A 25620-nucleotide genomic window follows, 5' to 3' on the forward strand; every position below is an offset into this window, starting at 1 on the left:
GTGAACTTGCTTAGCGATACTATTGCCCATGCGCAATATAATAATTTCAGCTTAGACAATAATAGACAATGATTTCACTTTGAGCTGTATTCAGAGGGAGGGAGGGAAATGGGGTTTAGCGTCAACTCGACAGAAACTAGGTCATTTCGGGACCAACATATAGTTTAATTTTATTTCAATAATTCGCATGCGCGTAGGGGTCTTTAGCAGTGGGAGGAAACCGGAGGACCCGGAGAAAACCCACGAGGTTGGACAGGCGACCCTACTCCTTGTCACGTACAACTGGGGAATCGAAACCACGCCAGTTGACTCAATGACAGACTTAATGATACTGCGCGCGCACGCTAACCATTCAGCCATCCAACCCCCCTAGCTGTATTCAGGTAGAACTATACAATTTCAAGGAAAGATAGTTTCGTAATATTTAATGCAAACCTTTACCTCACGAAATATGTCTAGCCATTCGTGTATCTCATTTTGTTATAAATACGATGACCATTAATATAAACAGGAAAGATGATTTTAACACCATTTTCGATATTAAAGCTCTGTTACAGAGAAAAAACAGATGGCGCGGGGAGATATGGGTTTAACGTCCATGCCTCACAAACAAGGTTATTTCGGGACTCCATATAAATGAAAGTGAATTCTAGATGGCCTTACAAAATGATCGATTTTGATCAATTTTAGATATATGGTCTTTGGTAAGATGAGATCTACTTTTTATTCTTTGATATTGGGTATTTAACACCGAGAGTCACTAAAGAATTCCGTGCTGTCTTAAAATATAGCCCATTTGAAATAGGATTATTTATAAGTATATAGTCGTAATACTCTCTATATATGCTGTCTGATAAATGTTATATGCCCTATAACAAACACCTTGTCTATGAAATTGTCGGCGCATTGCATAATAATAATCAGTGCATTCAGATTTGGAAATAAGGGGATTAATGCATAATAGTAGATTATTGGATTAGCACCATGGTGTAGGGATTTTCTAACACAAACTGATTAAGAACCCACTGGTAAAGACAGACAACGTGTGTTGTGCTCATTTGATCACCTTTCTTGGACTCGTCACTGTCGGCCATGGCTGAAAATACCGCTTCAAAAACTGACCCCGCCACCACGGCCGACGATACAACAGTAAACGAGTCAGAAAATACAATAGCGAAAGGTTCAGAAAATACAACCGTGAAAATCGCTGCCGGGCATGCATTAGTGAAGAGAGCTTTGGTAAGTTATTTTTTTCCTACAAAATGGGTCACTTGGCGTTTCAGGTCAGAAATATATGAAATGGCTTTTAGCGCTTCACTTAATTTTTTTTACATCAACCGAGATAGTTAAGACGTGCATACATTCATACACCAACGAGGACACTGTGTGCAATGGGGGCCCAACAGTGCAATAACGCAACCGAACGAATGGATACATATCCACTCGACAGGCAGCCCGCCCTGGCCCGCCCTGGCCCACCCTGAACTTTCTCGGTCGAAACCGGGGGTTAAACGGAGACCCCTTGATTAGAGACTCTGCACCCTACTCACCGAGTGACAGAGGCCACCGAATCAAGCCAGACCAAAAATACTAATGTCCACAATAAAGACTTACAATTGGGAGGAACACGGAATCATTTCGACCAGATCTCGGCTGTAAAACCTACCACTTCACAAATGTTGCACAGTCCTCACCGTGGTATAACAAAAATTAAAATATGAATGAAAAAAATCCGAAACGATATTAGATCGCATGAATTTTGTAGTAAAGAAATATTGTTTTCAAAAATGGCAATGGTTAGAATTGTTGCACATTTGGCCATCTGTATATATTAATTCCAATTCAACATTTAAACAGACGATAAGCTGTGACTCCAGTACGAGAACCGTAGGGATGGAATGTGGTATAGTCGTGGCCTCTCTCATTTTTGAAAGAATTACAGAATATTTCTAAATCAAATTTCAGCCAAAGGTTTATATTCAAGTGGTATTTTTGAAAATAGAGGGCATCGATACTTTAAAAGAACAGTTTACGGCAGAAGTGTTTATAAGAGCAAGATGGAGAGAAATGAGCCTTGATAACAGTTCAGCACAGGTATGGTATCCTGTATTTTCACAAAGTCAATATACACCTGAAATAAATCCAAATTTAACCCTATTGATTGTTTACAAATCGGTAGCGTGTGTCGGATTTTAAAAGGAACACAACATATTTAGTTACAAAAATTCCATCGGAGAAGCATACAAATGCATACCCCTCCCCCTCTCAACTTACACACAAAATATGCCACATTTACACAATATCCAAAAATTCTGCACCAGCTTTTGTTTCTGACTAGATCAGATTATTTTCATTCCAACAGAAAAGGAAGAACTGCAATTTAAAATAATTGTGTTGCAACCGATGCTTTCAATACCGAAAACTGTTTGCTTTGGTGTATCGTAAAGTTCATGAATTTTCCATAACGTATTTTGTTTTATATTTCAGTTCGTCAGTAATATAAAATGGAGTAAATATTGGGATCCTCGTTTACAGATAGAGAATTATAAAGGTGATTTAAAACAAACAATGTGGCGGGATGTACAGATTGGACCTGATGGTGAAGCCTATGTTCTAGAAATGAGACGAGTTAAAGGAACATTTTCTGAAAATTTAGAGTTAGAAGAATTTCCTTTCGATACACAGGTAAAAACTCGATAGTGCACAGGTGTACCACAAATGGCTATTCGTGGTGCCCGTTGCAATTTTAAACACCCTCCGTGTGTGAAATGAAATGGAATGGGGTTTAACGTCCAACTTTCAAGGGTTCTTTTACGTGCCATCGGGTGTGTACACGGGGCCTTGATTTTCCGTACAATTCGAACCACTAGACACAGTCCTTGCAAGGCTTGCACCAAGGGGAAACCGCACCGGAAAAATCCGATTAACTTTCTCGTCAAAATCCGGAAACGAAACCGAGACCGCCTAGTTAGCTAGTCAGCGTCTTACTCACTGAGCTACAGCGGCTCCCTGTATAGGCTATCGGACGGTTTTGTCATTTTATTTCAACCCTGTGAACAAATTAATGTAATACTTTTAGAGATACTTTTGGTTTGCTGGTTGATCTGAACATACCGGTAATAAATACAAAACAAAACTTTATGAACTCCACCAATAAGCATAACCTGTCTCTAGCACAATACCCACCACTACTTATCAGGAGCAATGTTTTTTGTTTCTTCCATTTACATTATGACGTTTGTATGTTTTAAAACCCTGATGGAATTGCTCAGATGTCATACAAGGGTTGTCTTGTGTGGGGTTACTTTCCCCTTTACGTTTTGACTTACTTACAAATCTTGCTTAATATTCATTGACACTGTGAGGACCAACCGAGGTAATTTAAACATGGGTAATTTAAACACGGTATATGTGGGTTTTCAATTGTTTAATTTTATTTCTTTTAGAATTTATCAGTTCTAATAGCTAGTGAACACCCAATTTCAACGGTAGAACTGATAGAGGAACACGAAGAAGCTAGCAGTGTCTTCACTCTCAACTTCGGTGATGTCCAAGAATGGGAAATGAGAGATTTCGTAGAATGCCGCTCGACGATTACCACTATTGAATATAGTGAAAACCGTTACAAACGACCTGGAATGTTTTACACGTGCTGTGCCTTTCGACGACCTGGATATTTTATCTGGAACATTCTCGTTGTTATGGTAATTTATTTATTTTTCAACATGCTGTGTATTATATCTGGAATGGTCCCCAGTCTATTAATAATATTAAAAGATCGTTTTGTCTTTATTTTTCATTTAGCGTGGTATGGTTTTGCATGAACTTAAAACGAAGCGAAATTAAATCGTAATGAAATGAAATGGGGTTTAACGTCCTACTGTTCTGCTCCTATACTGGGCTAATGAAGACGGCGTACGCCATACAGTGTGCTATGAGGGAAATTTTGCCCGGGCAGCGGCACTATCGCCTACTCTTATATCGAATTCCAACTGCCAAGGGATCTTTTACGTACATTACAATGTATACACGGGACCTCGGTTTTCGTATCATCCGAAGGACTAGACACCTGTCCTTGTCAGGCCCTCCGTCCTGCATCACTGACAAGGGGGAACAACGCCGAAAATCTGGATGAACTTTCTCGGCCAATGCAGGGATCGAACACCCGACCTCCAGGCTAGCGAGCCAGCGTCTTGCCCACTTAGCCACATGATCCCCAAATTAAATCGAAACGAGGCATTAATGATATATGAATGAACTCGGCCCAAATCTCCTCCTTTTTTGTACCAATGAAGACGGGAATACGGAGGAAATTGTGTCTGGATAGCGGTGTTTTCGCCTTCTCCTCAACTGGCAAGGGTTCTTTTACGTGCACGCCGAACGAACGATTATACATTGTCCCTTGCCAGGTCCCCGTCCTGCACCACTGACAAAGGGGAACCACGCCAGAAAAGCTTCTAACAAATAACTGCTTTCGTAAATATCTGATTCTAGAACAGATGTATCTTTCTTACTTATAAAAATTAGTTTGTTTAAATTTCAGTTTCTTATTAGTCTGCTGTCAATGGCGACGTTTTCCGTGGATAGAAGACAACATGAAACACGTTTAGAACTTGCATTCACCTTAATCTTAACCTCAGTGACCTTTAAATTGGTGGCAAATAGGTCATTACCTGTTATATCCTACCTCACACACCTGGTAAGACATCATTTAACTTCTAACTGTAACCATTTAATAAGTGCCAAGTGCCTGATACCTTGACTACGTTAGATAACTGCACAGTCACGAGTGATTTGATGAAAGCTTGTTAACCACATGGGAAGTTCATCAATCACAAATCGCATAGCTTGTTAGACATTTTTGAATTGACCCAAGATTGTTTTATGTTCTCTCAATTTTGATCTGTATGGTGGTCCTTTCTAAGACCCAAACCATGCCGACCATCTTGTCAAACTCCTCCTAACTTCTTTTTGGAAGAGCAGGGTGCGAACACTATAGATAAATAGGAAGGCCAACATCAGAACTTGGAAACCTGAACACTTCATAATGTTGTGTTGTTTCCCCATATTTCTTTATTCTGTCCAACGAAACCCAGTTTAGTGTTGTTATGATTTCATTGTAGAATTGGCTGATTTATGATGTCCCAGTTTTCATTAAAATACTGTATTGTTAAAGATACATTATGGGAGATTCGATAACGATTTGGCAGTTCTCACTATAACAATTAAAAATTAGATAACGTAAAGGCAATTTGCTGAAAATTTCATTCAAATTGATTCACTATGAACCGAGAACTAAGCGAATGAAATTTCTGCCTAGCCTCGGTCATCATTACAAAAATCAGTACGATAAACAGCATAGTCTCGATTATCCACTTAACCGTTTGATCGAGAAGGAAAGTTATGCGGTAAATCGGCTCACAGTCCACTTAAGATCGGAGGCTAGCGATGCCATCTAGAGTTGATTATGGTCTGGATAGGTTAATTAATGTCTAATTAATAATTTAGATAACATTTCAGGCCTAAAGAAAGACCTGCAATAAGCAGATTTAACTCTTGCATAATGTATGTTTAAGTTAATTTAAAACTTATTAACGGATCAATTTGTTTCTTTTATTGTGAAAAATGTAAATATTACCGTTAAACTAATAAATTTAATTAACCTTTTTGGGGGTTTTTTTCAGGATATTTATATATTGATGTGTATAGTATTTATGTTTGTTGTAAGTGCTTGGCATGCATTGGTTCCTGCATTTGAAGGTTTTACTGGGGTGGCAGCACAGTTAGATATAGTCATGTTATCCGGATTATTTGTTATTTATATTATTATGCAGACGTGTTTTGTTGTTGCTATGGTTGTAAGGGTAGGTATCACATTAAATATTAGAAAATTAAATTATTCTAATTCTTTTGAAACATTTAAATATATTTATGTGAACAAATACGTGCATAAACAGTAGCCTATGGTTTAGGGATTCCTTAATAGGGAAGACACGGTTAATCTAGCAGCAACAAGACCTAGTTGAATTCAAACTATATATATATATGGTCTTATATTTTACGGATACCCCCACCCCTCTATATTGTGTCTTATATTTTATGGATACCCCCATCCCCCTCCCATTTAATTGTAACTGCCATGGCATCTGCATGACAAATTTTTGATTTATTAAATACAAACTAAACCCAATTTGTTTTAATCTTATTTTTCAGTGTTATAGAAAAAGAACATTGATGAAACAAAAAGAGTTTGACTATCAGGTAAGGTTTTTTTTTAATAAGAAAGTGTCAAAGAATATATTTCTACCAATTGAAATGTATTTATTGTATAGCGTTATCTTGTCGGCTATTTATATCCATTTTTGGGTGTTTAATGCCTGACGGAAATTCAGCTAGTCGTTCGGTTGGTACGAAAGTCAATGTCTCGTAAAACAACTATTGGAAGTCAGAATTTGAAGAAAAATAGGCGAATGCGCGGATGACCGGTCACAATTTCTCGCACAGGATATCTATTGGCTAATGCCTATCTCCATTAGCTCAATTGGGTCCTAAAATTTGCACGTAAAACCCCATTTCATTTCATTTTTGTGTTTAAATATGAATATAATAAAATGTACAGAATCATTTAAACTTTGAATTTGTCTTTCAGCAAAAGGTGAAGTGGACTCTCGGAGAGCGACCTAGAACAGGGAAGCGCCATTTTGGCCCAAGACCCCATAAACCTAAAGTTGGAATCAAGTTCTAGAAAAAACTAAATCCGAAATTATTTGTTTTAACTTTACCTGTGTAGCACTTTCGGCAATTTTCGGCAATTTTCGGCAACTCAGTTAATATAAGAGCGTGTCTACCCCGTTGTGTTTCTTGTGACATACTCCTGCCAGTATCCAAAATGTGCTTGATGTTTTACAACTTGACGGCAGTCCTCAGGTCTCTCGTTTCTGATCAACGAAACACAGCCATTATTATTATGTGAACATGCCGTTGAATTCTAAATAACTATTGACTTTAATGACACCATCAAAATCTGTACATTGTACTTTATTTAGTTGATTTAACCTAATGTCCTATAAAATTTATATATTATTGCAAAATTAATTAGCCTACTGTTAATATCCATTGTATGGATTAATAAATGACTGGGCTACATCTGGAGTAAAGTCGCTTATAAATTATAATAGACCTAATTAATATTCATCTGACGTCAATGATGCACCTATTTTATAATGATTAGCAGTAATTGATTAGGTTTAAGTTAGTAAAGACTGCGTCCTTTTATTATTAGGCCTAGGGAATAGGCCTATATAACTTTGAAATTATGTTTTCTGAAAAGATCGGGTATATATAGGATGATAGCGCACAACATAATGTATTATTACTTATTACCGCTCTTTACCCTTCTGTTCGACCGTCGAACATTTGATTATCACCGATTATAAACCTATAACGGTAAATCTCTTTGATCTTTGGGGAATATTCTATGCCCGGCATAACTTGCGGTCTGAATGTCGGGCGGCTTTGAATATATGCAGGGGAATTTGGGGTTATTCTTCTGAAAGTTTTAAACATGTAACGGGTTATTCTTCCAGGGTAGCGGGGGGGGGGGGCATAAGAAAACATGATATATGGTTTTTCTTATTAGAATTCTGGTATATTCTGTTACGTAGTCCTACATGTAAACATAGGCGGTTGGTTTATAAGCAAGATAAAGTCCTCGACGGTGGTTATTGTCTTCAGTCTCTCTTTCCCAGCATAACCTCAGTATCATACTTTATCCCACACTGAATAACTCAATATCTGTAAATGTTTGCTTTCTGTTAGGAAATAGAATAATATAATGTAAATACATATTTGTTTGAAATAAAATATTTATTTTCTCAAATGAAGAGCCTTGTTTTATTATTCATTTAACAGTTTCGAGAAAGTTTTCATTATCAAGACAGAAGAAAGTGAAAGCTGAAAGAACTATGTTGATATTATGCCTAAAGGGGTGGACACATTAGCCGTATCATTCGGCCGAATCAGTCGGCGTCGAATTTTATTCGGTCGAATGGGTGGACACACTGGGCGAATTCTTGGCTCGATTCACGATTGCGTCACCTTTCACGTCACATGGCATGGCGGCGACCATGTCTTCTTACATTCACGTGACTTCTCGATATGATTGGATGATGAGTGGTGATTGTCTCATGAATTCTACAATCCGCCGAATGTTTCGGCGAAGCAGACACACTATAAGCGAATATAATTCGGCCGGGTGAAAATTCGGACGAATATATCAAACATGTTTGATACGGCCGAATGACAGTGGACACACTATGCGAATTCGTCATGCATATAACTAACTCGGCAAGTTATATTATAAAAGTTAGGTAGCCTAATAAATAAAATATATCTATCTATAATCTATATGTGTCAGTGTCGAGTCATCCCAAATATAGATCAGTGATCGCTCCCTATTGTGGCTTCTTTGATATAAAGCTGTCGCTACCCCTATCCCTAGTGTTATCTACATATGACGAATCGTGATGATCGGAAAGGTTGGTCTATCACTCCCCTAAACTTTAAAGATACCTTATGTTTATTCAAATCGCACCGAAGTGATAATATTACATATAAATTTACCATATATGTGCACGATAAGATTAGCATACATACACAACAGTACGAGTGACAGAAAGGGGAATTAACGTTCACAAACCAGGTCATTTCGGACTAACTTGTTACATGTATGGTTCTATCTTATTTCAATAATTCGCTTGTGCCGGGCTATTTAGCTGTGGGGGAGGAGGGGGGGGGGGGCAATCGGGGGAAACCCATGAGGTAGGTGTCTAAAATGGACTATAAGTGCACCATGAAATGCCTGCACCAAGATGGACATCATATCGCAATAAGAAGACGGGTTACTGTTTATATATCCCATGGTCGCGAGCAATCAAATACAGCCCATGCTTGGCTTTGAAGCAGAACATTCTTATCCTCCAAGTTAGTTGCGGTATTGAATTAAATAGGGAATCTTATAGTAGTAAAGCGATCTTTTAGGAGATATGGCTCAGTAGATTATGAAAGTTATCACACAAGCGATATCTACTGTAGGCCTACAATGTGTTTATTGGGTGATAATAAAACTTTACACCAAGTTTTCCCACTCCCAATTTGAATCAAAAGTAGAGCTCAAAAGTCTTGACCAATCAAATTTCTTAACCTGGGCAGAAAATGTCCAACATTCTTGCTCAAGAGTTATCGTGTCCAAAAAAGTGCGACGGACAGATGTGCAAATGCAGTGCCGGACTGGGCATGCGCGTAGGGGCTCGATGACAGTTAGGGGGCAGAACCCGAAATGCCCGAAAAAATTTCGGGTTTACAGACAGCAGCGACCTTGTATACCCCCCCCCCTCCCCCAAAGACAATTTTGGAATATTTGACGGCTGCAAACACGTTTTCCTGCTATTGCAGCCGTTGAACAAAGCAACTTCAAAGTGGTCTAATAATTAAGGTGGCTGACTCGGAATTCCAATCAATCGTTTACAGTCCTCGAAGACGGGACCGTTAGGAGTAAATTTTGAAAATTTAACTGCCGCAAACGCGTTTTCCCAATATTTCAGCCAGTGAACAAAGCAACTTCAAGCGGTCTAATATAGCCTAATTAAGTTGGCTGACTCGAATTCCAATCAATCGTTTACAGTCCTCGAAGACGGGGCCGTTAGGAGAAAATTTTGAAAATTTAACTGTCGCAAACGCGTTTTCCTGCTATTTCAGCCGGTGAACAAAGCAACTTCAAAGTGGTCAAATATTTATTATAGCCTTATTAAGGTGGCTGACTCGAATCCCAATCAATCGTTCACAGTCAACGAAGACGGGACCGTTGGGAGAAAATTTTGAAAATGTAACTGCCGCAAACGCGTTTTCCTGTTATTCCAGTCAATTTGGTCCAATATAGCCTACCTGGCTGACCCGAATTCCAAACAACCAATCAATCGTCGCGCGGTATATGAAGGCCTCACCCTCCCGGAGAAAAATTTGAAAATTTAATCACCGTAAATGCGTTTTCTGCTATTCTAGCCCGTGTAAGCAACTCCAAAAGTATCCAATGGTTTTGTAACTGAAATCCCACTCTGAATTCTAACCATCCAATCAGACTGTTGCATCTGCATTCACAAATAATAATCGATGCCTGAAAAATGTCGCACAAAGTAGAGTGGCTCCAGACAAAATGTTTTAATCCATAGTCAACTCAGTACAAATTCGTGATATTCAATTACAAGAAAAGTAAAATTAGTGTTTTATTAGGGCTCGGTGACAGTTAGGAAAGCAAAACTAGAAATGCCCGAAAAATTTCGGATTTATAGACAGCGGCGCCGGTTTTCTTTGAGAGGCGAATGACCCGCCAAGAAAATTTTGGAATATTTGACGGTCGCAAACGCGTTTTACTGCTAGTTTCCTCTGCCACTTTCCGGCCCGATGCCCGTTTTTCGGGCAATACCTAATTTCGGGCATACCTATCGTAAGAGAGCTTCGGGCATATGCAGTGGACAAGAAAAAGACGAGAAAATACTTTTCGGGCAGTGTGGATCTCGTAGAAATAAGTTAGTTATATTTTTTCTCTAAACGTTAATAGAAAAAAAAGGTCGTCGAATTTTTCATTGCCCGACCCTGGGGGCAGTCATCTTTGAATAGTCGATGGTCCAGACCATTAGCGTTCGGTTTCTAGTTCCGACCACTAGTCGTGAAAAAATTATTAGGCTACCGAAGGTCGCCCAGTGTGCTACGAGGGAAATTTTGTCCGGCGGCGACACTATGGCCTACTCTTATATCAAATTCCAACGGCCATAGGATTTTTTACGTGCACGCCAATGTGTACATGGGACGTCGGCTTTCCGTCCCATTAGAACGACCACACGTTGCCCCACTGTCGGGGAACTACGCCGAAAGCTACATTTGGTTATCTCCTTGGTACATAATTATTCATATATAGAACTTGGATAGAGTAGGAGTATATTAATTCAAATGATGCCAGATGGGTTTTGGAAATAAAATCTGAAACACAAGAATGGTATTCTCTTAAATTCTAAACCTCGAGATAAACTTTTAGGCTAAAGATTTTTTGGTGTTTTTTTTATGGGAAATGTGTTTAAAAATGATTCCAAATGTTAAAATTAAATATGGGAATTGCGTGATAGACGTTTTCTAATCTAATCTATTTATAACTATGATTCATCATTTCGATCGCTCAAATCCGGTTTATAACACGAGACAATCAATACCATTAACACCGGTTTATCCAGTCTCAAATTCTTCCGCCCACATTAAATTGCACCGTTTAAAAAAATGTGATTTCAATATATGTACGTAGTATATATATATATGCGGCTTTTCATCAAAACTCGGTCAAGCGTGTAGCCTTTTAAATAGTGGCGTGTACAACTATATTCAGTCGGTACACCTATAGTTACATATATGAGTACATCTCGTTTCATAAATAAAGGCACGGCACTAGCGTAAATTGCGTCTACTGGATGTCGTTAGTGACTCGTCAGTTTATTTTACATATCTGCTGATCAGTGGGCTATTTCATGCTTCCAGTTCTCTTGATTCCTGGTCACCAGCTAAAAATATATTTGCGTATCACCTTGTACTATTCAGTGGTGGTTAATGTTCTCTTTCATATATGTAGATGTTGAACAAAATAATATTCGATCTTAACCATTCCATTTCAAATTTCCAGCTTTGAAATTTTAATAAATGTTGTGATTTGAAATAATTCATTGACTTTCAACTGCCCATTAGATCTACATGTAATCAAATAAACCATTTTGAAAGTACCCAAAGAAAAATTAACATACAGATATAAAGAAAAACACAAAAGACATGAATTTTGATCATATTTACACTTTATTATTGCACAGACCCCTAGCACTCTCCAATGTTTACTTGAACAGACCTGGTTTAATGGGTTGTAGAGCTGAGGGATCAACAATTAAAACTATTCACATCAAGAATAAGACTCTTGTCCTATCAATACACATCAAATTTCTCCATAGAGAAAAAAGAGCAAATATATTCTAGTAACAGGAAGATGTTAATTAAAACTAAAGACTCATGACTGAACTTATCCACGCAACATATACCACAAATCTTATTAACATACACAACACTATTTAACTTCCTAGATAACTGATCAGAATTATTATTCGAAGACAGTCAAGCCTCTTCATTAATCAATTTAATACGAAGCCTTCCTAACTATCCATTGTGTTCTACTTAATTTGAAGCCATAGCTGTTTTTATTTGATAAGATGGGTGTAATCAGTGGTTATTAAACTATTTTATGTATACTTTAGATAAGTATAATAATAATAATAATAATAGTTTATTCGTACTCATGGTACACATAGGTTATACATATATAATAATTAATCAATATACAAATAATTATATCACTTTGATTATGAAGTACACAGAAAGTGGAATCTGAATCTGTAGTTATAATCAATGTACTACAATTAATAAGTATAAGTTATATAACTAAATTCATATATATGTAGCAAAGTTTCAAGTCTTTGTGATTAAGGGTCTTCTATAAATCATAGCCATACTTTATATAAATCTACTTATATGATGTTATTCAAATAGGATATTTACAACAGTATTATAAATGAAAAGAAAATTGTACAGATGATTATTATTACATACATATACATATATTATAGGAGAAAATCAGATATGATCAACTTTTGAAACCAACTCACAGTTTGCTTTGCCCTCATTTTCAGATTAACATGTGTTCACATTAACCAGCAAACATTAACATCCAACAAACATCTCACAGATTTCACAAAACCATCATAATATCAAAAGCAGTACATATTAAATTAATTGGCACAATCAATCACTATTCCAACACATAGTTCTCCTTACATCGGCTTTACAATCCATTAACTACTTAATTATAAACCGACATTTAATAACAGATATTACCTTATTACTTCCTATAGAAACAACCAACAAATATCACTTTAACAAACAGCTACATGTACATTGTCAAAGAAATGTTCAAGTTTTAAAAAATATAAGCCATTTACGGGTCAACTAATTAGAAGACACACATACATGGTTTTACGTCATATATAGATGGATTTGGGAAAATTCAACCCTGAATCCATTTAATACAATATCATCTGTCTAGTTTGAACAACAAACACATTGAAACAAAGCGTTCTATTGACAATTCTACATACCGACGTACAACATCATATATGACTGACCACACATTCGTACATAACGTATTAAATATAATGAATGTGTATCAGAGCATAGTGTACATATGTAGTAAATAAATAATGATGTGTTGATTTATAATAATTCTCAACACTTCTCGAAATGAAACCAGTCTTGACAACATTCAAATTTGGTAATTTAAAATGGATAAAAAAAAATATATATTTAAAAAATAACACTATACTTTCATTTTTCAACCATTCCGAACATACACTCATTCAACCTCATACCACGAAAATTATTGTGAAACTGAAAATAAAAGACCATACATATACATTGTATCTGGTGTTAAAAAGTGCTAAATAACAAAAGAAATAAGCGTATAATTATCTCCTAGAATTAGTATTACAAACAATTGTACTCATAACAGATAAACCAGAATTATTTAGTTATATGTATTCTTCTATTATTTTAATGAAAACCATAATCGAAACTGAAAAAGTAACAGTTGTTGACGCATAGAAGAATATGTCCTATTTTATATTCTCCTAATGCCTACTACCGGTGCTAGTCATAAAAATAGAAAGGGAATTTCACATTTTAATATTCTGATTTGGTCTGTTGATTTCTACCAGGAAGTATATTAGTATCTTTCTTTGCTTCAGGTCTTTTCACACTTATCTATCAGTCACATATTGAATTTCGTCAGATCTCTAACCGGTATAGAACAGTTTTTAATTCATTGATCACAGTGTTCAATTTTCTATCGTGTTGCAACAACTGTAGCTAAGGCTCCAAGTCCAACAGCCGTAAAAAATAGTCCTTTCCACATTTTTTCTTCTACTTCACCTTGATCTGGGAAATATTCAGCAAAAGCATCCTGAAATATAATCAGAAACAGTCAATATTTGACATCACCTTGATACCTTTAATAATCCAGTCAATGCTATCAAAGAGAATTAATATATTTATTAACTTATTGAGACCAAAATATGGACCCCCCAAGATATTTTTGCCAAAATGATCAATAGTTAAAAAGTAAATTTAAATTTCAAGCAAATACAACATGAAATTAATGGTCAATTATGACTTGAAAAAAAGAAGTCTTCTTAGCATAAATGGTTCCAATGCAATGACACACTCAATCAGTTCTTCCATAGTTCCATTCGTCAAATCATTTATTGAATTTAAATTTTAAATAAAATCTCACATTTCATCCATCTGACATTTAATTAAAATCTTTATTAGAAAACACATATTCCAAATCTTCTGAACCTTCGTACTACTACCAGAGTTGTGCAGAGTTAAGTTCAATTTTTACCGTTGCCTGCCTACTTGAGTGCTTCTATTATTAACAATAAGCTTACTTACATTTTAAATTTAATACAAATCCTAAATTACTATGTCTATAGATATACTACTCAACTAGTACTACAGTTCAACTCATATTGAAATTATTGTGATTGTATGTAAAGCTCAATTGATCAAAAACTTCTATCTTTTATTTTCTCGATGTTTTGGACTGCTGACTTGACTATACTTAACTTGTCAATATTGTAATTCGTAGGCTTACAATACAAAGGAGAAACTAATTTTTAAGTGAAAGATTGTGATCTTGGCAATAATGACATTGACACCGCAACATTTTTATAATATCGGCTGATGTTCTTTATTCCCTTAAATGTTATGGCAAGACTGATAATATCATTCCTTACCCATCCACCATTGTCTAAAATCCACTTCCCTAACTTGCTTCCCACATATTTTCCGACAAATAAGGAAACTTTAGCTGGAAATTCATTTAAATCTTTTTCTCTGCAATATTTAGAAAGGCGCGCTGCAAAAGCGTAAACTGCCACAATTCTACCCCAATTAATTTGTCCATCATCAAATATTTCGTCTGCTACACTGACAAAAGTCTGGAAAGGACTGGTTTCTTCGACCTTGAGTTTGTTTACCATTCCTTTGAACGACAGGTCATGTCGTTCAGATAATTCTTTTACTGTTCTTCTCATGGTTTTGCAGTATCTGTTGGTTGCTTTTTTAGATTCATCAACAATAAAGTTCATAAGTAGATCATGTGCAATTATTTCGGCATCTCGTCGAACTTGTTCCAGTGGAGAACTACTTCCCGGTGTTTGTGTGGTTTCGTCAACAACTTCAGAGATATTGTTCAATCCTTCTGACCCAGGGAGTATACCAAACTGTTTACTTATTTCAGCAAATAAATTCTTTGAGTAAACCATATTTGTTTCTTTCTGAAAATAATTACCAATACCCTTGGTAGACATCTCACTCAAACGGTTATATACCGGTAAATTACTCCAAAAATAAATTTAGTTATAACTCCTATCAAAAATTTCCACCTAAAAATGGCGACAATGAGATGTGAAGCGACAACGCACACAGGAAAGACACGTGATTGTTTGTCCGTACTTGATTGGTGTTTATAAATAGATTCTGTGACGTTTTGATTGGGTAGAAAGCGGATACATGTATGTGGAATTCCCGAGATAATGAGATAATGTACATGTACATGTCTTGAGGTAAGAATAAAATTATTTTCCAACTTAATTCCCATTTTGTTGTTTCGATTATGAGTCAAAGTTGTTAATTCTGTGTAAGTATAGAACCACATTTCCTGCAAGAAAGTTTGAAACGGTAAGTTTTAGAATTGATATAAGACTGGAGTGGAAATTTATGAAGTTAAAATTCATCATTTTGAACATTCCCCAGTCAGCATTATTGGAATAATATTCAATGAATGGATTTGGTCGACGACCGGCCCACCCTGTACAGTGACTTCCTTGGGGAAATGACGGGGTGGGGTGGGGGGATTTGAGATCTAGATTCCAAGTAATCTCAGTAATCACACAAATAAATCTTTATAATAAAACGCTGCGAATATAAAACTGTCACTTACAATTTACAGTGTCAATTTCCCCGGTTTTAAAAAGACTGACTCTATTTGTCTCTACCGGAAGATCTCTTTCGCCCTCAGAAGATATTGAATCGGCCTGTGCTATAGTTCCCATAGGCCTAAGGTTGAAACAGCATCCTCGGTTCTAGTTACTTTAGTAACAGATTCATATCGGCTTTGGCCTCTATCTTACACACCAAATAATAGGAATATAAAGCTTTTCCCTATTCCATGGAGAAATCCATTTATGTAAATTACAAGACCTTAACTAGAAATGGTCCCACTACTGATGTCTTCCGCCTTACTTTAAATGCAGTTTAACGCCACATAGTATAGTTAGTCCTTAACCTATTATGTTTCAATTGACTATTAGTAATAATGGATTGTATTTAGGGAGCATATTAAAATTTATTAATACCAGTACCAGTATTTATCTAATTTTAATATTTAAATCCTTTCTTTTCAATTTCAGATCTATGATCTCATAATATGGGTTTAGAAACAGAAAATAAAGAGATTGTGAAAACAAACATGAGTGGAAACAAGGACAACCCTTCCAAAAATACCCATGAAACCCAATCAAACACAAATAACACACAATCGAATCAAGTACCGATACCATCCATAGAATTACAAACCCCACCACAGATGCCAGTTTTACAGCACCCAGTACACGTTAGAAATGCACATGATAGACCTGTCAGTGCACATCAACACAGAATGACAATATCAGGTCGTTTATTGCGTTCCATTGGTGATCAGTATCAGTGCCATACATGTGGACGTGTCTTAAGAACTATAGGAGATGAATTGAGCGGTATCTATGCAATGAGAAAAGCAGCAAGTTCAAATGATCTTCCAAATTATGATCAAAATCCAGCCAGATAATGAAGCTTTTTGCTAGCACCATTTAATACATTTAGCAAAAGACTCAGGTTTTCAAAATCTATGCATCGATGATTCAATGTCTTCCTTATGAAAACGATTCCAAATCAAGCCATTGATCTTGTTAGATTAGAGTATTTGTCTTCATAATATAAACTGTGTTAATATTTAAGTCAAGTTTGTGAATATATAATATTCACACTTAATAAACAATTGAAACGAATGTTTGATAATGATGATTGAATTCAGTTTGATAGCTTTGAATTAAGATTAAGGCCAAATGTTTGTTTATATCCTGCATGTGATTATTGTGAATAGATAACTACCAGTAGATGAATGAGAAATTGTAAATATTTAAAATAAAAAAATCTGTATAATTTATTTTTAAGCAAAATAGTATAAAATCAAAAATATTTTGATAATTATTTGAAGTATTATTTAATATATACATGTAGTATTACCCTCTTTATAATTTCCAGTGAACTCTTACTTTGTGTATGTACATGTAGTATGTATGATTGTTACATGTGCTAATTATTAGTAAATTTAGTCATATTTTTAGAGTACAAATTAAATTAATATTAAATCTCACATATATTTATTTTTAAAGTCTCTGTACATCATTTGAAATCCTTTGCAAACTACAATATCATGGAATATCAGTTCAAAAAAGGTGTCAGTTGGTTGTGTTCAAATTGGAACACAATAACTGACTATTAGGGAGTTGAAATATCACTCTGTAATAAATACTTATTGTATTCCATAGAGTTATATCTTGTGTATATTAAAGATGCATTATTGTATTCCATAGAGTTATATCTTGTGTATATTAAAGATGCATTATTGTATTCCATAGAGTTATATCTTGTGTATATTAAAGATGCATTATGTAAGATATAGATAAAGAGCTGGCTGTTGTTCACAAATAGATAATGAAAAATGAATGTATTAAACATTTCATTCAAATTTCTTTATTCTGAGTGAAGTTTTGACTGTTTGAAGATATAGTGTAGGTCGTTAATTATCTTAGCAATGGTACTTGACAACCAAGACTTAGTCTTGATTGTTCATTTTATCGTCATCCACTTTTTAATTTCATGGATGTTTAAATCCATTTTTTGACCATCCGATGATCTAGAGAGTTGATTAAAGGCTTGTCATGATAATAAATGATAATAAACACCTGCAATAGGCAGATTTAGCTCATACATAAAGCATCTTTAAGAAAAATTTCCCTTAATTTTAATTAAGAGCACTAGCAGCTTAATTGGTGTAAATAACACTAGAGTAATAGTCTTACTAGATTGGTTTTGTTAATTGAATGTGCAATACTGTTATAATTGATTTATGTGGCTAAAATGGTTTCTGTAAATGATTTAAGATAATCTTGTTATTGAGTATTATCTTTAGCATTGTTGCTATGATACTTCAGCTTTGTTTTTAATTGTTGCTCCCTTTGGCAATGGTAGACATGTTATACTAATGTCCAAAAGAAAGTATACACTGTGCATTTTGTGCTGCATCAACCAAAGTCGTTTTTCCATGGTATACGGTATTAGGGTAGAATGTCAATTTGTTTCACATTTTTATTTTGCTTACAAATGTTTTTAATCTAAACAAAACTTAGTCATACTTTTAGTGTGTATACTTTCTTTTGGACGTCAGTATATTTGGTTGTGGTATTACAGTAATGTTTTGGTTACGGCATGAAATAATCAGATTCTATTTTTATTTTAGTAAATAAATTTGTAATTGATCAATAATGAAAATCGCTTAATATCTAGCCTCTTCAGTTTTGGAGTCAACACAGTAACATTTTGATTGGACTACAATAATCCCTTCGTTAATAAAATTCAGTAATCACTGGAACTTTCGTTGACATTAATTAATTTAAACAGACCATTCTTTTTCAAACCAAAGGTCGATGTCAATATCCTGATAAAGTTATGTCACCGATATATTTTATTTTTTCAATAAACAAAACATCCTATCATATTTCCTAGAAATTCAAAGTTTTTGTTAAAAAGGTCATTTAGATAGTATTGTTTACTTAATTTATCATGTGTTTATGCTAATAAATATTTGTGTGCTAATGATGCATGCTGTCTTATCAGATGTTTTCTTACACACATTACTTATTATTATTGTTTATCTGATATACATGTGGTAGTAATAGATGTTGATGTTCATGTAATAGTGGTACGAGATTGGTACCGGTTTAGATAAGATATTAGGTGTGTAGAGTACAGAGTACAGATTACATTGCCTACACTTATAAATCTATATAACACCTATGTTTGGCTAATGTACTTATATCATCTATATCATGTGATATTGATAACATACTATAATCATTTAAGATAAAAAAAATGAAAGAAATCTTTAGGTACAATGTACATTAATTGTTATCAGTAGGTATAAGTATCATTAAGTTCATATAATAATATAAATTCCATGTTGGTCATATTACATAAGCTTATACAATCAATGGGTCAACTCAAGTCCTGGGGTTTAGGCCTAGGTCAAGGTTGGGTTGTGGTTGTGTTTAACTGTTTTAGGCCTTAATTTAAGCTATATCTAGGTTTAAACCAGTGTTACATTAGGGTTAAGCCATTGTTAAATAACAGTAGTGTATTATTAACAACACCAGTGTCAGTTTTTGCTTGGAAACTATCTTGACTCAAAAGAGTATTTCAATATTTAGAAGTTTAACTAAAAAAATTAATTTCTTCCAAAGTAATATTAAAAGTATAAGTAATATTAAAAGTATAATAGCAAATATTGTGCATAGCCCGTAGAAAGTGTTTGCATCTTACAGCCTCAACTAATTATTTCATAAGAGTCACTTGTAGTTTAAATAGGGGGCTGGGGGTTCAATGATTAGGTGTGCACATGTAAGAACGTAAGGTCTGTCAGTGAGTCAAGTGGCAAGGAGTAGGTTCGTCTGTCCAACCTCATGGGTTTTCTCTGGGTCCTCCGGTTGCCTCACACTGTTACAGAACCCTACGTGTAAGGGAACTATTGAAATAAAATAGAACTATATGTTAGACAGTTAGACCCCAAATATTTAGTCAGTGGTACTCCCCCGGTTAAATATCATTTCTTTACTGTTTAACATCAAAGTCAACATAATATCATTATACAGGAATTATTTTGGAAATTAGAAAAATAGTACTGCCTGAAATAATTAGGTTAATTACTATTTAATTGCTTTCTATTAAATAAGCCTCTAAACATTCTCACCAGCTTGATTAACACTTGACTTGAAATGAGTAATTTTTAACCCCCAGGGTTTAGTGTTAGAGATATTTAATTCATAAGGCCCATTTTCTGTCTGATCATTTTCTAAAGCCATAATTTTTCTAGAAAAGGGCATTGAAAATATCTACAAACTGAAGAGATCAGGTAGAAATTAGTGTTAAGGTAACATAGATGAGACAAGAGTTGTGTGATTAGACCAATACAGTGCTAGGACTATCTAGGAAAAAGTGCTAAATTTTGGATGTTTGGGTTTGGTCCGGTTCACTGATTTTAATTGCTTGGTATTCTGATCTAAACAACATGTCCATCTTGAGTAGTATTGCCCTAATAAAAATTACATAAGCGTTGACAACTATTAACCTGCCAGTGGGAGTATCAAATAACTTAACATTTTAATTTCTAAAATAAAAATCTCATTTCATACAAAGTCTTTGATATCAGTTGTTTAGTCTTCCAAAAACCAAGTTTTATCATGCTGAGCTATTTTTGTACGCCCATATTTTCAAGTGGACGTGTATTGAGTCGCCCCTGTCAGCCCACAGTTTATTTGTGGACACGCGGTTCCTTTTGATATTGGCATTTTATCCAATATTAAAAGCTGTTCTAACATATCACCATTCCACCCTTATGATGGTTGAGTTCGAATTTCATGAAAACCGGATTGAAACTGCCCGCTCCTCGTTCGCAAATAGTATAAAAGTATATAATACCAAGGTTGTGGACACTGTAGAAGTCACAATTTTTTTATCCGATTTTGATCAAACTTAAAATATATGTCTATATTCCACAGATTTTTGTTTCTCTCCATATTTGCACATATCGGTCCGTAACCTCCTAGATTATGGACCCCGGGTGTACCAAAAATTACAGTTTATACCCGATTTTAAAAACCGTTTAAATATACACCGTTACACCCTGGGTTTGAATTTTGTGATAATCGGATCGAAGGCTGTGGTCCCTCTAACGATTTGTATCCGGTTTTGAAAAAAACTTAATATTATATGTTTATGTATCAAAGATCTTGGTTTGATGTTCGCGTATATCGGGCCTAACTTCTTGCCTTGTGGCCCCTATTGTACGAGAAATTGTAAGAATAATACTACGAGTTCTTGATGTGGAAATTTACACGGAAATATTTATTTATGGCTAGGGATATGATATCATATCTTTCTTATCTAAATTATATCCTGGTTATATATATTATATCCTGGTTATATATATATATGGCAAGAGTTATACAATCGTAATGTGCTCAACAACCCTTGTTTTACTTATGAATATTTATCTCCCCAAGAAAAAGTTCCAAATTCATTTAATTGGTTAACATCAAATTGGTCAATATCAAAGTATATGAGTAAAATAATGTAAGATATTTTATACCCTGGCTTAGACAAGCTGCTGTAGATATTACATCAAATTAATAAGCTTATTATTACATTATGTAATATTTGAATCAATTTTTTTTAATTTTATTAAATTGTTATTAAATTTGTTTATTTCTGTGTTTAATTTGATTAGTTTTTCTTATTCTCTTATTCAAATTTCATAGAATCTGATTCCAAACCCATCTAGCTTTAGTGTTACATTCTAAATATAGAGCAGTGTAATATGACACTTATACAATACACCATCTGAATAGATCATAATTGGGCTACAATTTATTGTCTTTGAGAGGTTGATGACAAGATTCTCTTCAACAAATCTTTGAGGTCACATTCCCAAACTTGAAGAAATCTGGCTGATTTCTAGTTGGTCTTAAGACTGAATACAGCCCTTCAGGCTGTCTTATATGTGGTGCTGGCATTGTGTTCTCATGGTGTTATATGCTTACTTGTGTTTAACACTACACTATCACAACACAGGAATTGAATTCACCCAATGTAGTTACAAGTGCTATGTGTCCATATGTGAAAGCATAATTGAGAAGTATTTACATGTGTTTTTTATTCTTTATTTTTTGTGTTGCATAAAATTTTATCGCCAACCTGAAATGTAGCTAGAATTTGTATTGTGTGGGATGATCCTTGAGTTTGACCTCCACCCCCCTTCCAAGAAAAACACAACACAATATGCCTCAATCATACTTAAACTGTTCAACAATCCTTCTACTGACCCTGACAGAAGAAACAACTTTTTTTTCAATGCCATAGACCAAAAGTGCCAACCCCAACAAAGTACTGCTTACTAGTCCTCCTCAAGCTATACTACTATCCCAATACGATGTAAATATTTATATTCATACTGTATAAAAATATGTATTACCTCCGCTTTTAAAATTTTTTTTAATATGTACAGTGAAGAAAGATATATTTTAATATTTCACCCTTTTGTTCACATGTTAATAAATTCATACCATTTATTGATGTCTTTTATTTATTATTAGTCCCCAAACAGTGAAGGGAGACGGGACTATAGGTCCATCTGTCTGTCTCTGTCTTCCAGAATTTTATTTTGTTTAATATTTGATTGAAAGTTGGTACACTTCTGTAAATAGCAGAGTAAGATTCGTGTTCTTGTTTCATGGGATTTTGTTTATTCATTACTGAATTACTGACCTTTGTGGACAAAGATTCAGTATTCTGCAATTATTTTAGATTAAACTTTAAGGTATTTGATTGTGAACGTTGGTAAACTGCTGTATATAGTAGAGTTACAAATAAGGTTTTTGTTATTGTAAAAATGTTACTGAATTTAAGATGCCTGGACAACAAAGCTGTTTGTGGAGTACACCACAGATTTTTAATTATCCTTCCTAAATCTAATCAGTGTTATTACTCAGAGGGAACAACTGTGGCTAAGTGGTTAAGATGCTGGATTTTCCGATGTGGTTTCCCCTTGTCAGTGGTGCAGGATGGAGGACCTGACAAGGACAGCTGTCTAGTGGTTCGGATGGGATGAAAAACCAAGGTCACGTGTATACATTCGCGTGCACGTAAAAAATCCCTTGGCAGTTGGAATTGGATATAAGAGAAGAGTAGGCCATAGTGCTGCTGACCAGGCAAAATTACCTCATAGCACACTGTATGGCATATGCCTGTCTTCATAAGCTTAGCCGGAGCAGAACAGTAGGACGTTAAACCCCATTTTATTTCATTTCAGTTATTACTCTGAGTTGTTGTGTAATTGAAAACATATTTATTAAACTAGAGGAAACAGGACTGAAGCCATCTGATATGAAATGACTAACAAAAAATGATCCATGGTTATGTCACCGATATACAGAAACAGGGTCATCTAATCACAAATTAGTTTATTTACATGTTTGAAATGAATCAAGTATAAGTATTTTGTTACACTGTATTTAGCATGTAGGACTTCTAAGTCAGCATTATTTATATTCTGGTTAAAAGAAAAACATTCTATGAAGCATAACCGGTTAGGTTTCTAGACTTCTTGTTTACTTATTGTATTAATAGTCAGCTTTAATATAGCTGTCACAATCAATTATTTTCTTACCATTTTATGATAGGCTAGTATATACCTAAGAGAGAAGAGAAAGTAGCAATAATTTGGTCATTTTCAGATAATACGATACAGAACACACAACAAAGTGGGAGAATATTACCCCGACTACAGTGTTTCAACTTTTATTGAAATTGCAACTTGCAAGAAATATTTATAGTGCATTATCAATTTGCTGTCCCACACATAGCCTTGGTTTTTCATCTCAGCTTTGTTACCCTGAAGGTAACCTATTTATTAGGCTAATCTAATCCCCTAATAAACATTATACTCAAATTGACAAAGAATACAATATAAATGGTTAAGGGTGCCCTAAAAAATATATTTATCAATTTAAGAATAAAAGTCTATTTTTATTTCTTACAGACTATTTCTTTTAAAGGAGCTAAATCCCTAATATTTGGGACCTACAAATTGACACAAATGGGTCGCAATATACATGTATATAATAATGTAATATGAATGTAAATAAACTGATTTACATTCAATCGTTTCCGTTTTTACTCTAATTTCAAAGCAGTTATGTTCGGCGAAATACGCCAGAAGTCCCAATCGAATGGCAATCTCTAGCGTCTGGTTATTTCAATCTACACCGGTAGTATTTATTGCGCATGCTCTCCAGATAAGAATATGGGGTCACCGTTTGACATGAATTGTGGAATATGTCTAACCTCGTTTTTCCGAGTCGCTTGTTACCAATGGTAAAATGTTTATTTTGTCTTAAATATAGGATATCAGAAGCCCATCTTTTCCTGGTAAGATCACAACACCAATGTTAATTAAAATTGACAAATTATTTGTGTTTTCATTGTCGAAGGTTTTGGATTATATTGAGTTAGAGACTTAGCTACTTTAATGAAAATGTTACCATAATAAAGTGTACTTTTAACACAGACAGCAGTTAAAATTTGATATCTTAGCGTTTTCCCTGGATTGAGCGCATTACTTTAAAGCCCCAACATGCCCAAATGATGATTTAATACAAAGTTTAAGACCATTCACAATCATTAGAAAAACATTTTTTTTTAAAAACAATCTTACTTAGTTATGATCACATTTTACATTACTTTCTACCAATTTCACACCTTCCTACGACAAATATAGTAACGAAAATTGTTTAATCTTTTTCAAACAAGCCAGCCAATTCACCATGAAGGCCAATACTGGGTATGTGCTTATTTACAGAAACAATTTTATGCTAAAAAATAATAAATATTTTTGACTTTTGAAATATATGTGAACTTTCTGGCTTGGTGTGCCTTTAATTCTTATAAACTCTACCTTTATTTCATAGGTAAACAAGATAGGTATACATAAGTCTATTTATAGATATTACAAGTTATAAATAAACAGGTTAATTGACCTAGTAAATAAATATACCTGTTCACACTGTATTCTTATCTTTTATATCTAGCTAGTCAGGTGACAGGGCTATAGTACATTAACTCCTATATAATGAAAATATTTAAGGCTGGATCAAAAAATATTTGACATACCAATTAGCATAAGCAGATAAATATATAAATTCTGATTTCTTCTTGAACTTGACATAATTTGAAGCAATTTAACCACAAAATCTTAACCACAAAATCTAGACTATTTAAAGTTTTTTTTGGTCATTTATATAATAAAATAGATATAATTTGATATTTAATTATTAAAGAATATATATAATTTGATATTTAATTATAATAAAATAGATATAATATTATTTTTAATTATTAAAGGATAGATAAAATTTAATTTTTAATTATTAGAGAATAGATAAAATTTAATTTTTAATTATTAGAGAATAGATATAATTTGATTTTTAATTAATAGAGAATAGATATAATTTGATTTTTAAATAATAAAGAATAGATATAATTTGATTTTAG

General features: G+C 34.4%; 2 protein-coding genes and 1 long non-coding RNA gene across 3 annotated transcripts; 2 read left to right on the forward strand and 1 right to left on the reverse strand.

Annotated features, from left to right (window-relative positions):
• The first annotated feature begins 1527 nt into the window (after positions 1-1527).
• LOC126818713 (gamma-aminobutyric acid receptor subunit beta) lies at positions 1528-6806 on the forward strand. The gene is made up of 7 exons (XM_050546249.2): positions 1528-2094; positions 2488-2685; positions 3447-3704; positions 4544-4699; positions 5685-5864; positions 6214-6261; positions 6650-6806. Exons 1-7 carry the CDS (start codon positions 2068-2070, stop codon positions 6743-6745), a joined length of 963 nt encoding a protein of 320 aa, XP_050402206.1. The 5' UTR covers positions 1528-2067; the 3' UTR covers positions 6746-6806.
• Positions 6807-11870: 5064 nt separating this feature from the next.
• On the reverse strand, positions 11871-15611 carry LOC126818715 (bcl-2-like protein 2). The gene is made up of 2 exons (XM_050546251.2): positions 14931-15611; positions 11871-14095 (listed from the first exon to the last, which is right to left on the reverse strand). The coding sequence occupies exons 1-2, from the start codon at positions 15504-15506 to the stop codon at positions 13979-13981; spliced, it is 693 nt and encodes a 230-aa protein (XP_050402208.1). The 5' UTR covers positions 15507-15611; the 3' UTR covers positions 11871-13978.
• A 1999-nt stretch (positions 15612-17610) lies between these two features.
• On the forward strand, positions 17611-22640 carry LOC126818716 (uncharacterized). The gene is made up of 2 exons (XR_007679326.2): positions 17611-21955; positions 21991-22640. It is a non-coding gene; the product is annotated as an uncharacterized LOC126818716 (long non-coding RNA).
• The last annotated feature ends 2980 nt before the right edge of the window (positions 22641-25620 follow it).

This window comes from Patella vulgata, chromosome 4, assembly GCF_932274485.2.
Source record: "Patella vulgata chromosome 4, xgPatVulg1.2, whole genome shotgun sequence".
In the NCBI taxonomy this organism is placed as follows: Eukaryota; Metazoa; Mollusca; class Gastropoda; family Patellidae; genus Patella; species Patella vulgata.

Excerpts from the sequence above, each read along its gene's own strand:
- LOC126818713 (XM_050546249.2), top strand. The coding sequence starts at position 2,068 with ATGAGCCTTGATAACAGTTCAGCACAG. Across the intron at positions 2,686-3,446 it reads AATTTCCTTTCGATACACAG|AATTTATCAGTTCTAATAGC; the intron begins GTAAAAACTCGA and ends TATTTCTTTTAG. Across the intron at positions 5,865-6,213 it reads TTGTTGCTATGGTTGTAAGG|TGTTATAGAAAAAGAACATT; the intron begins GTAGGTATCACA and ends CTTATTTTTCAG.
- LOC126818715 (XM_050546251.2), bottom strand. The coding sequence starts at position 15,506 with ATGTCTACCAAGGGTATTGGTAATTATTTTCAGAAAGAAACAAATATG. Across the intron at positions 14,096-14,930 it reads TTTTAGACAATGGTGGATGG|GATGCTTTTGCTGAATATTT; the intron begins GTAAGGAATGAT and ends ATTATATTTCAG.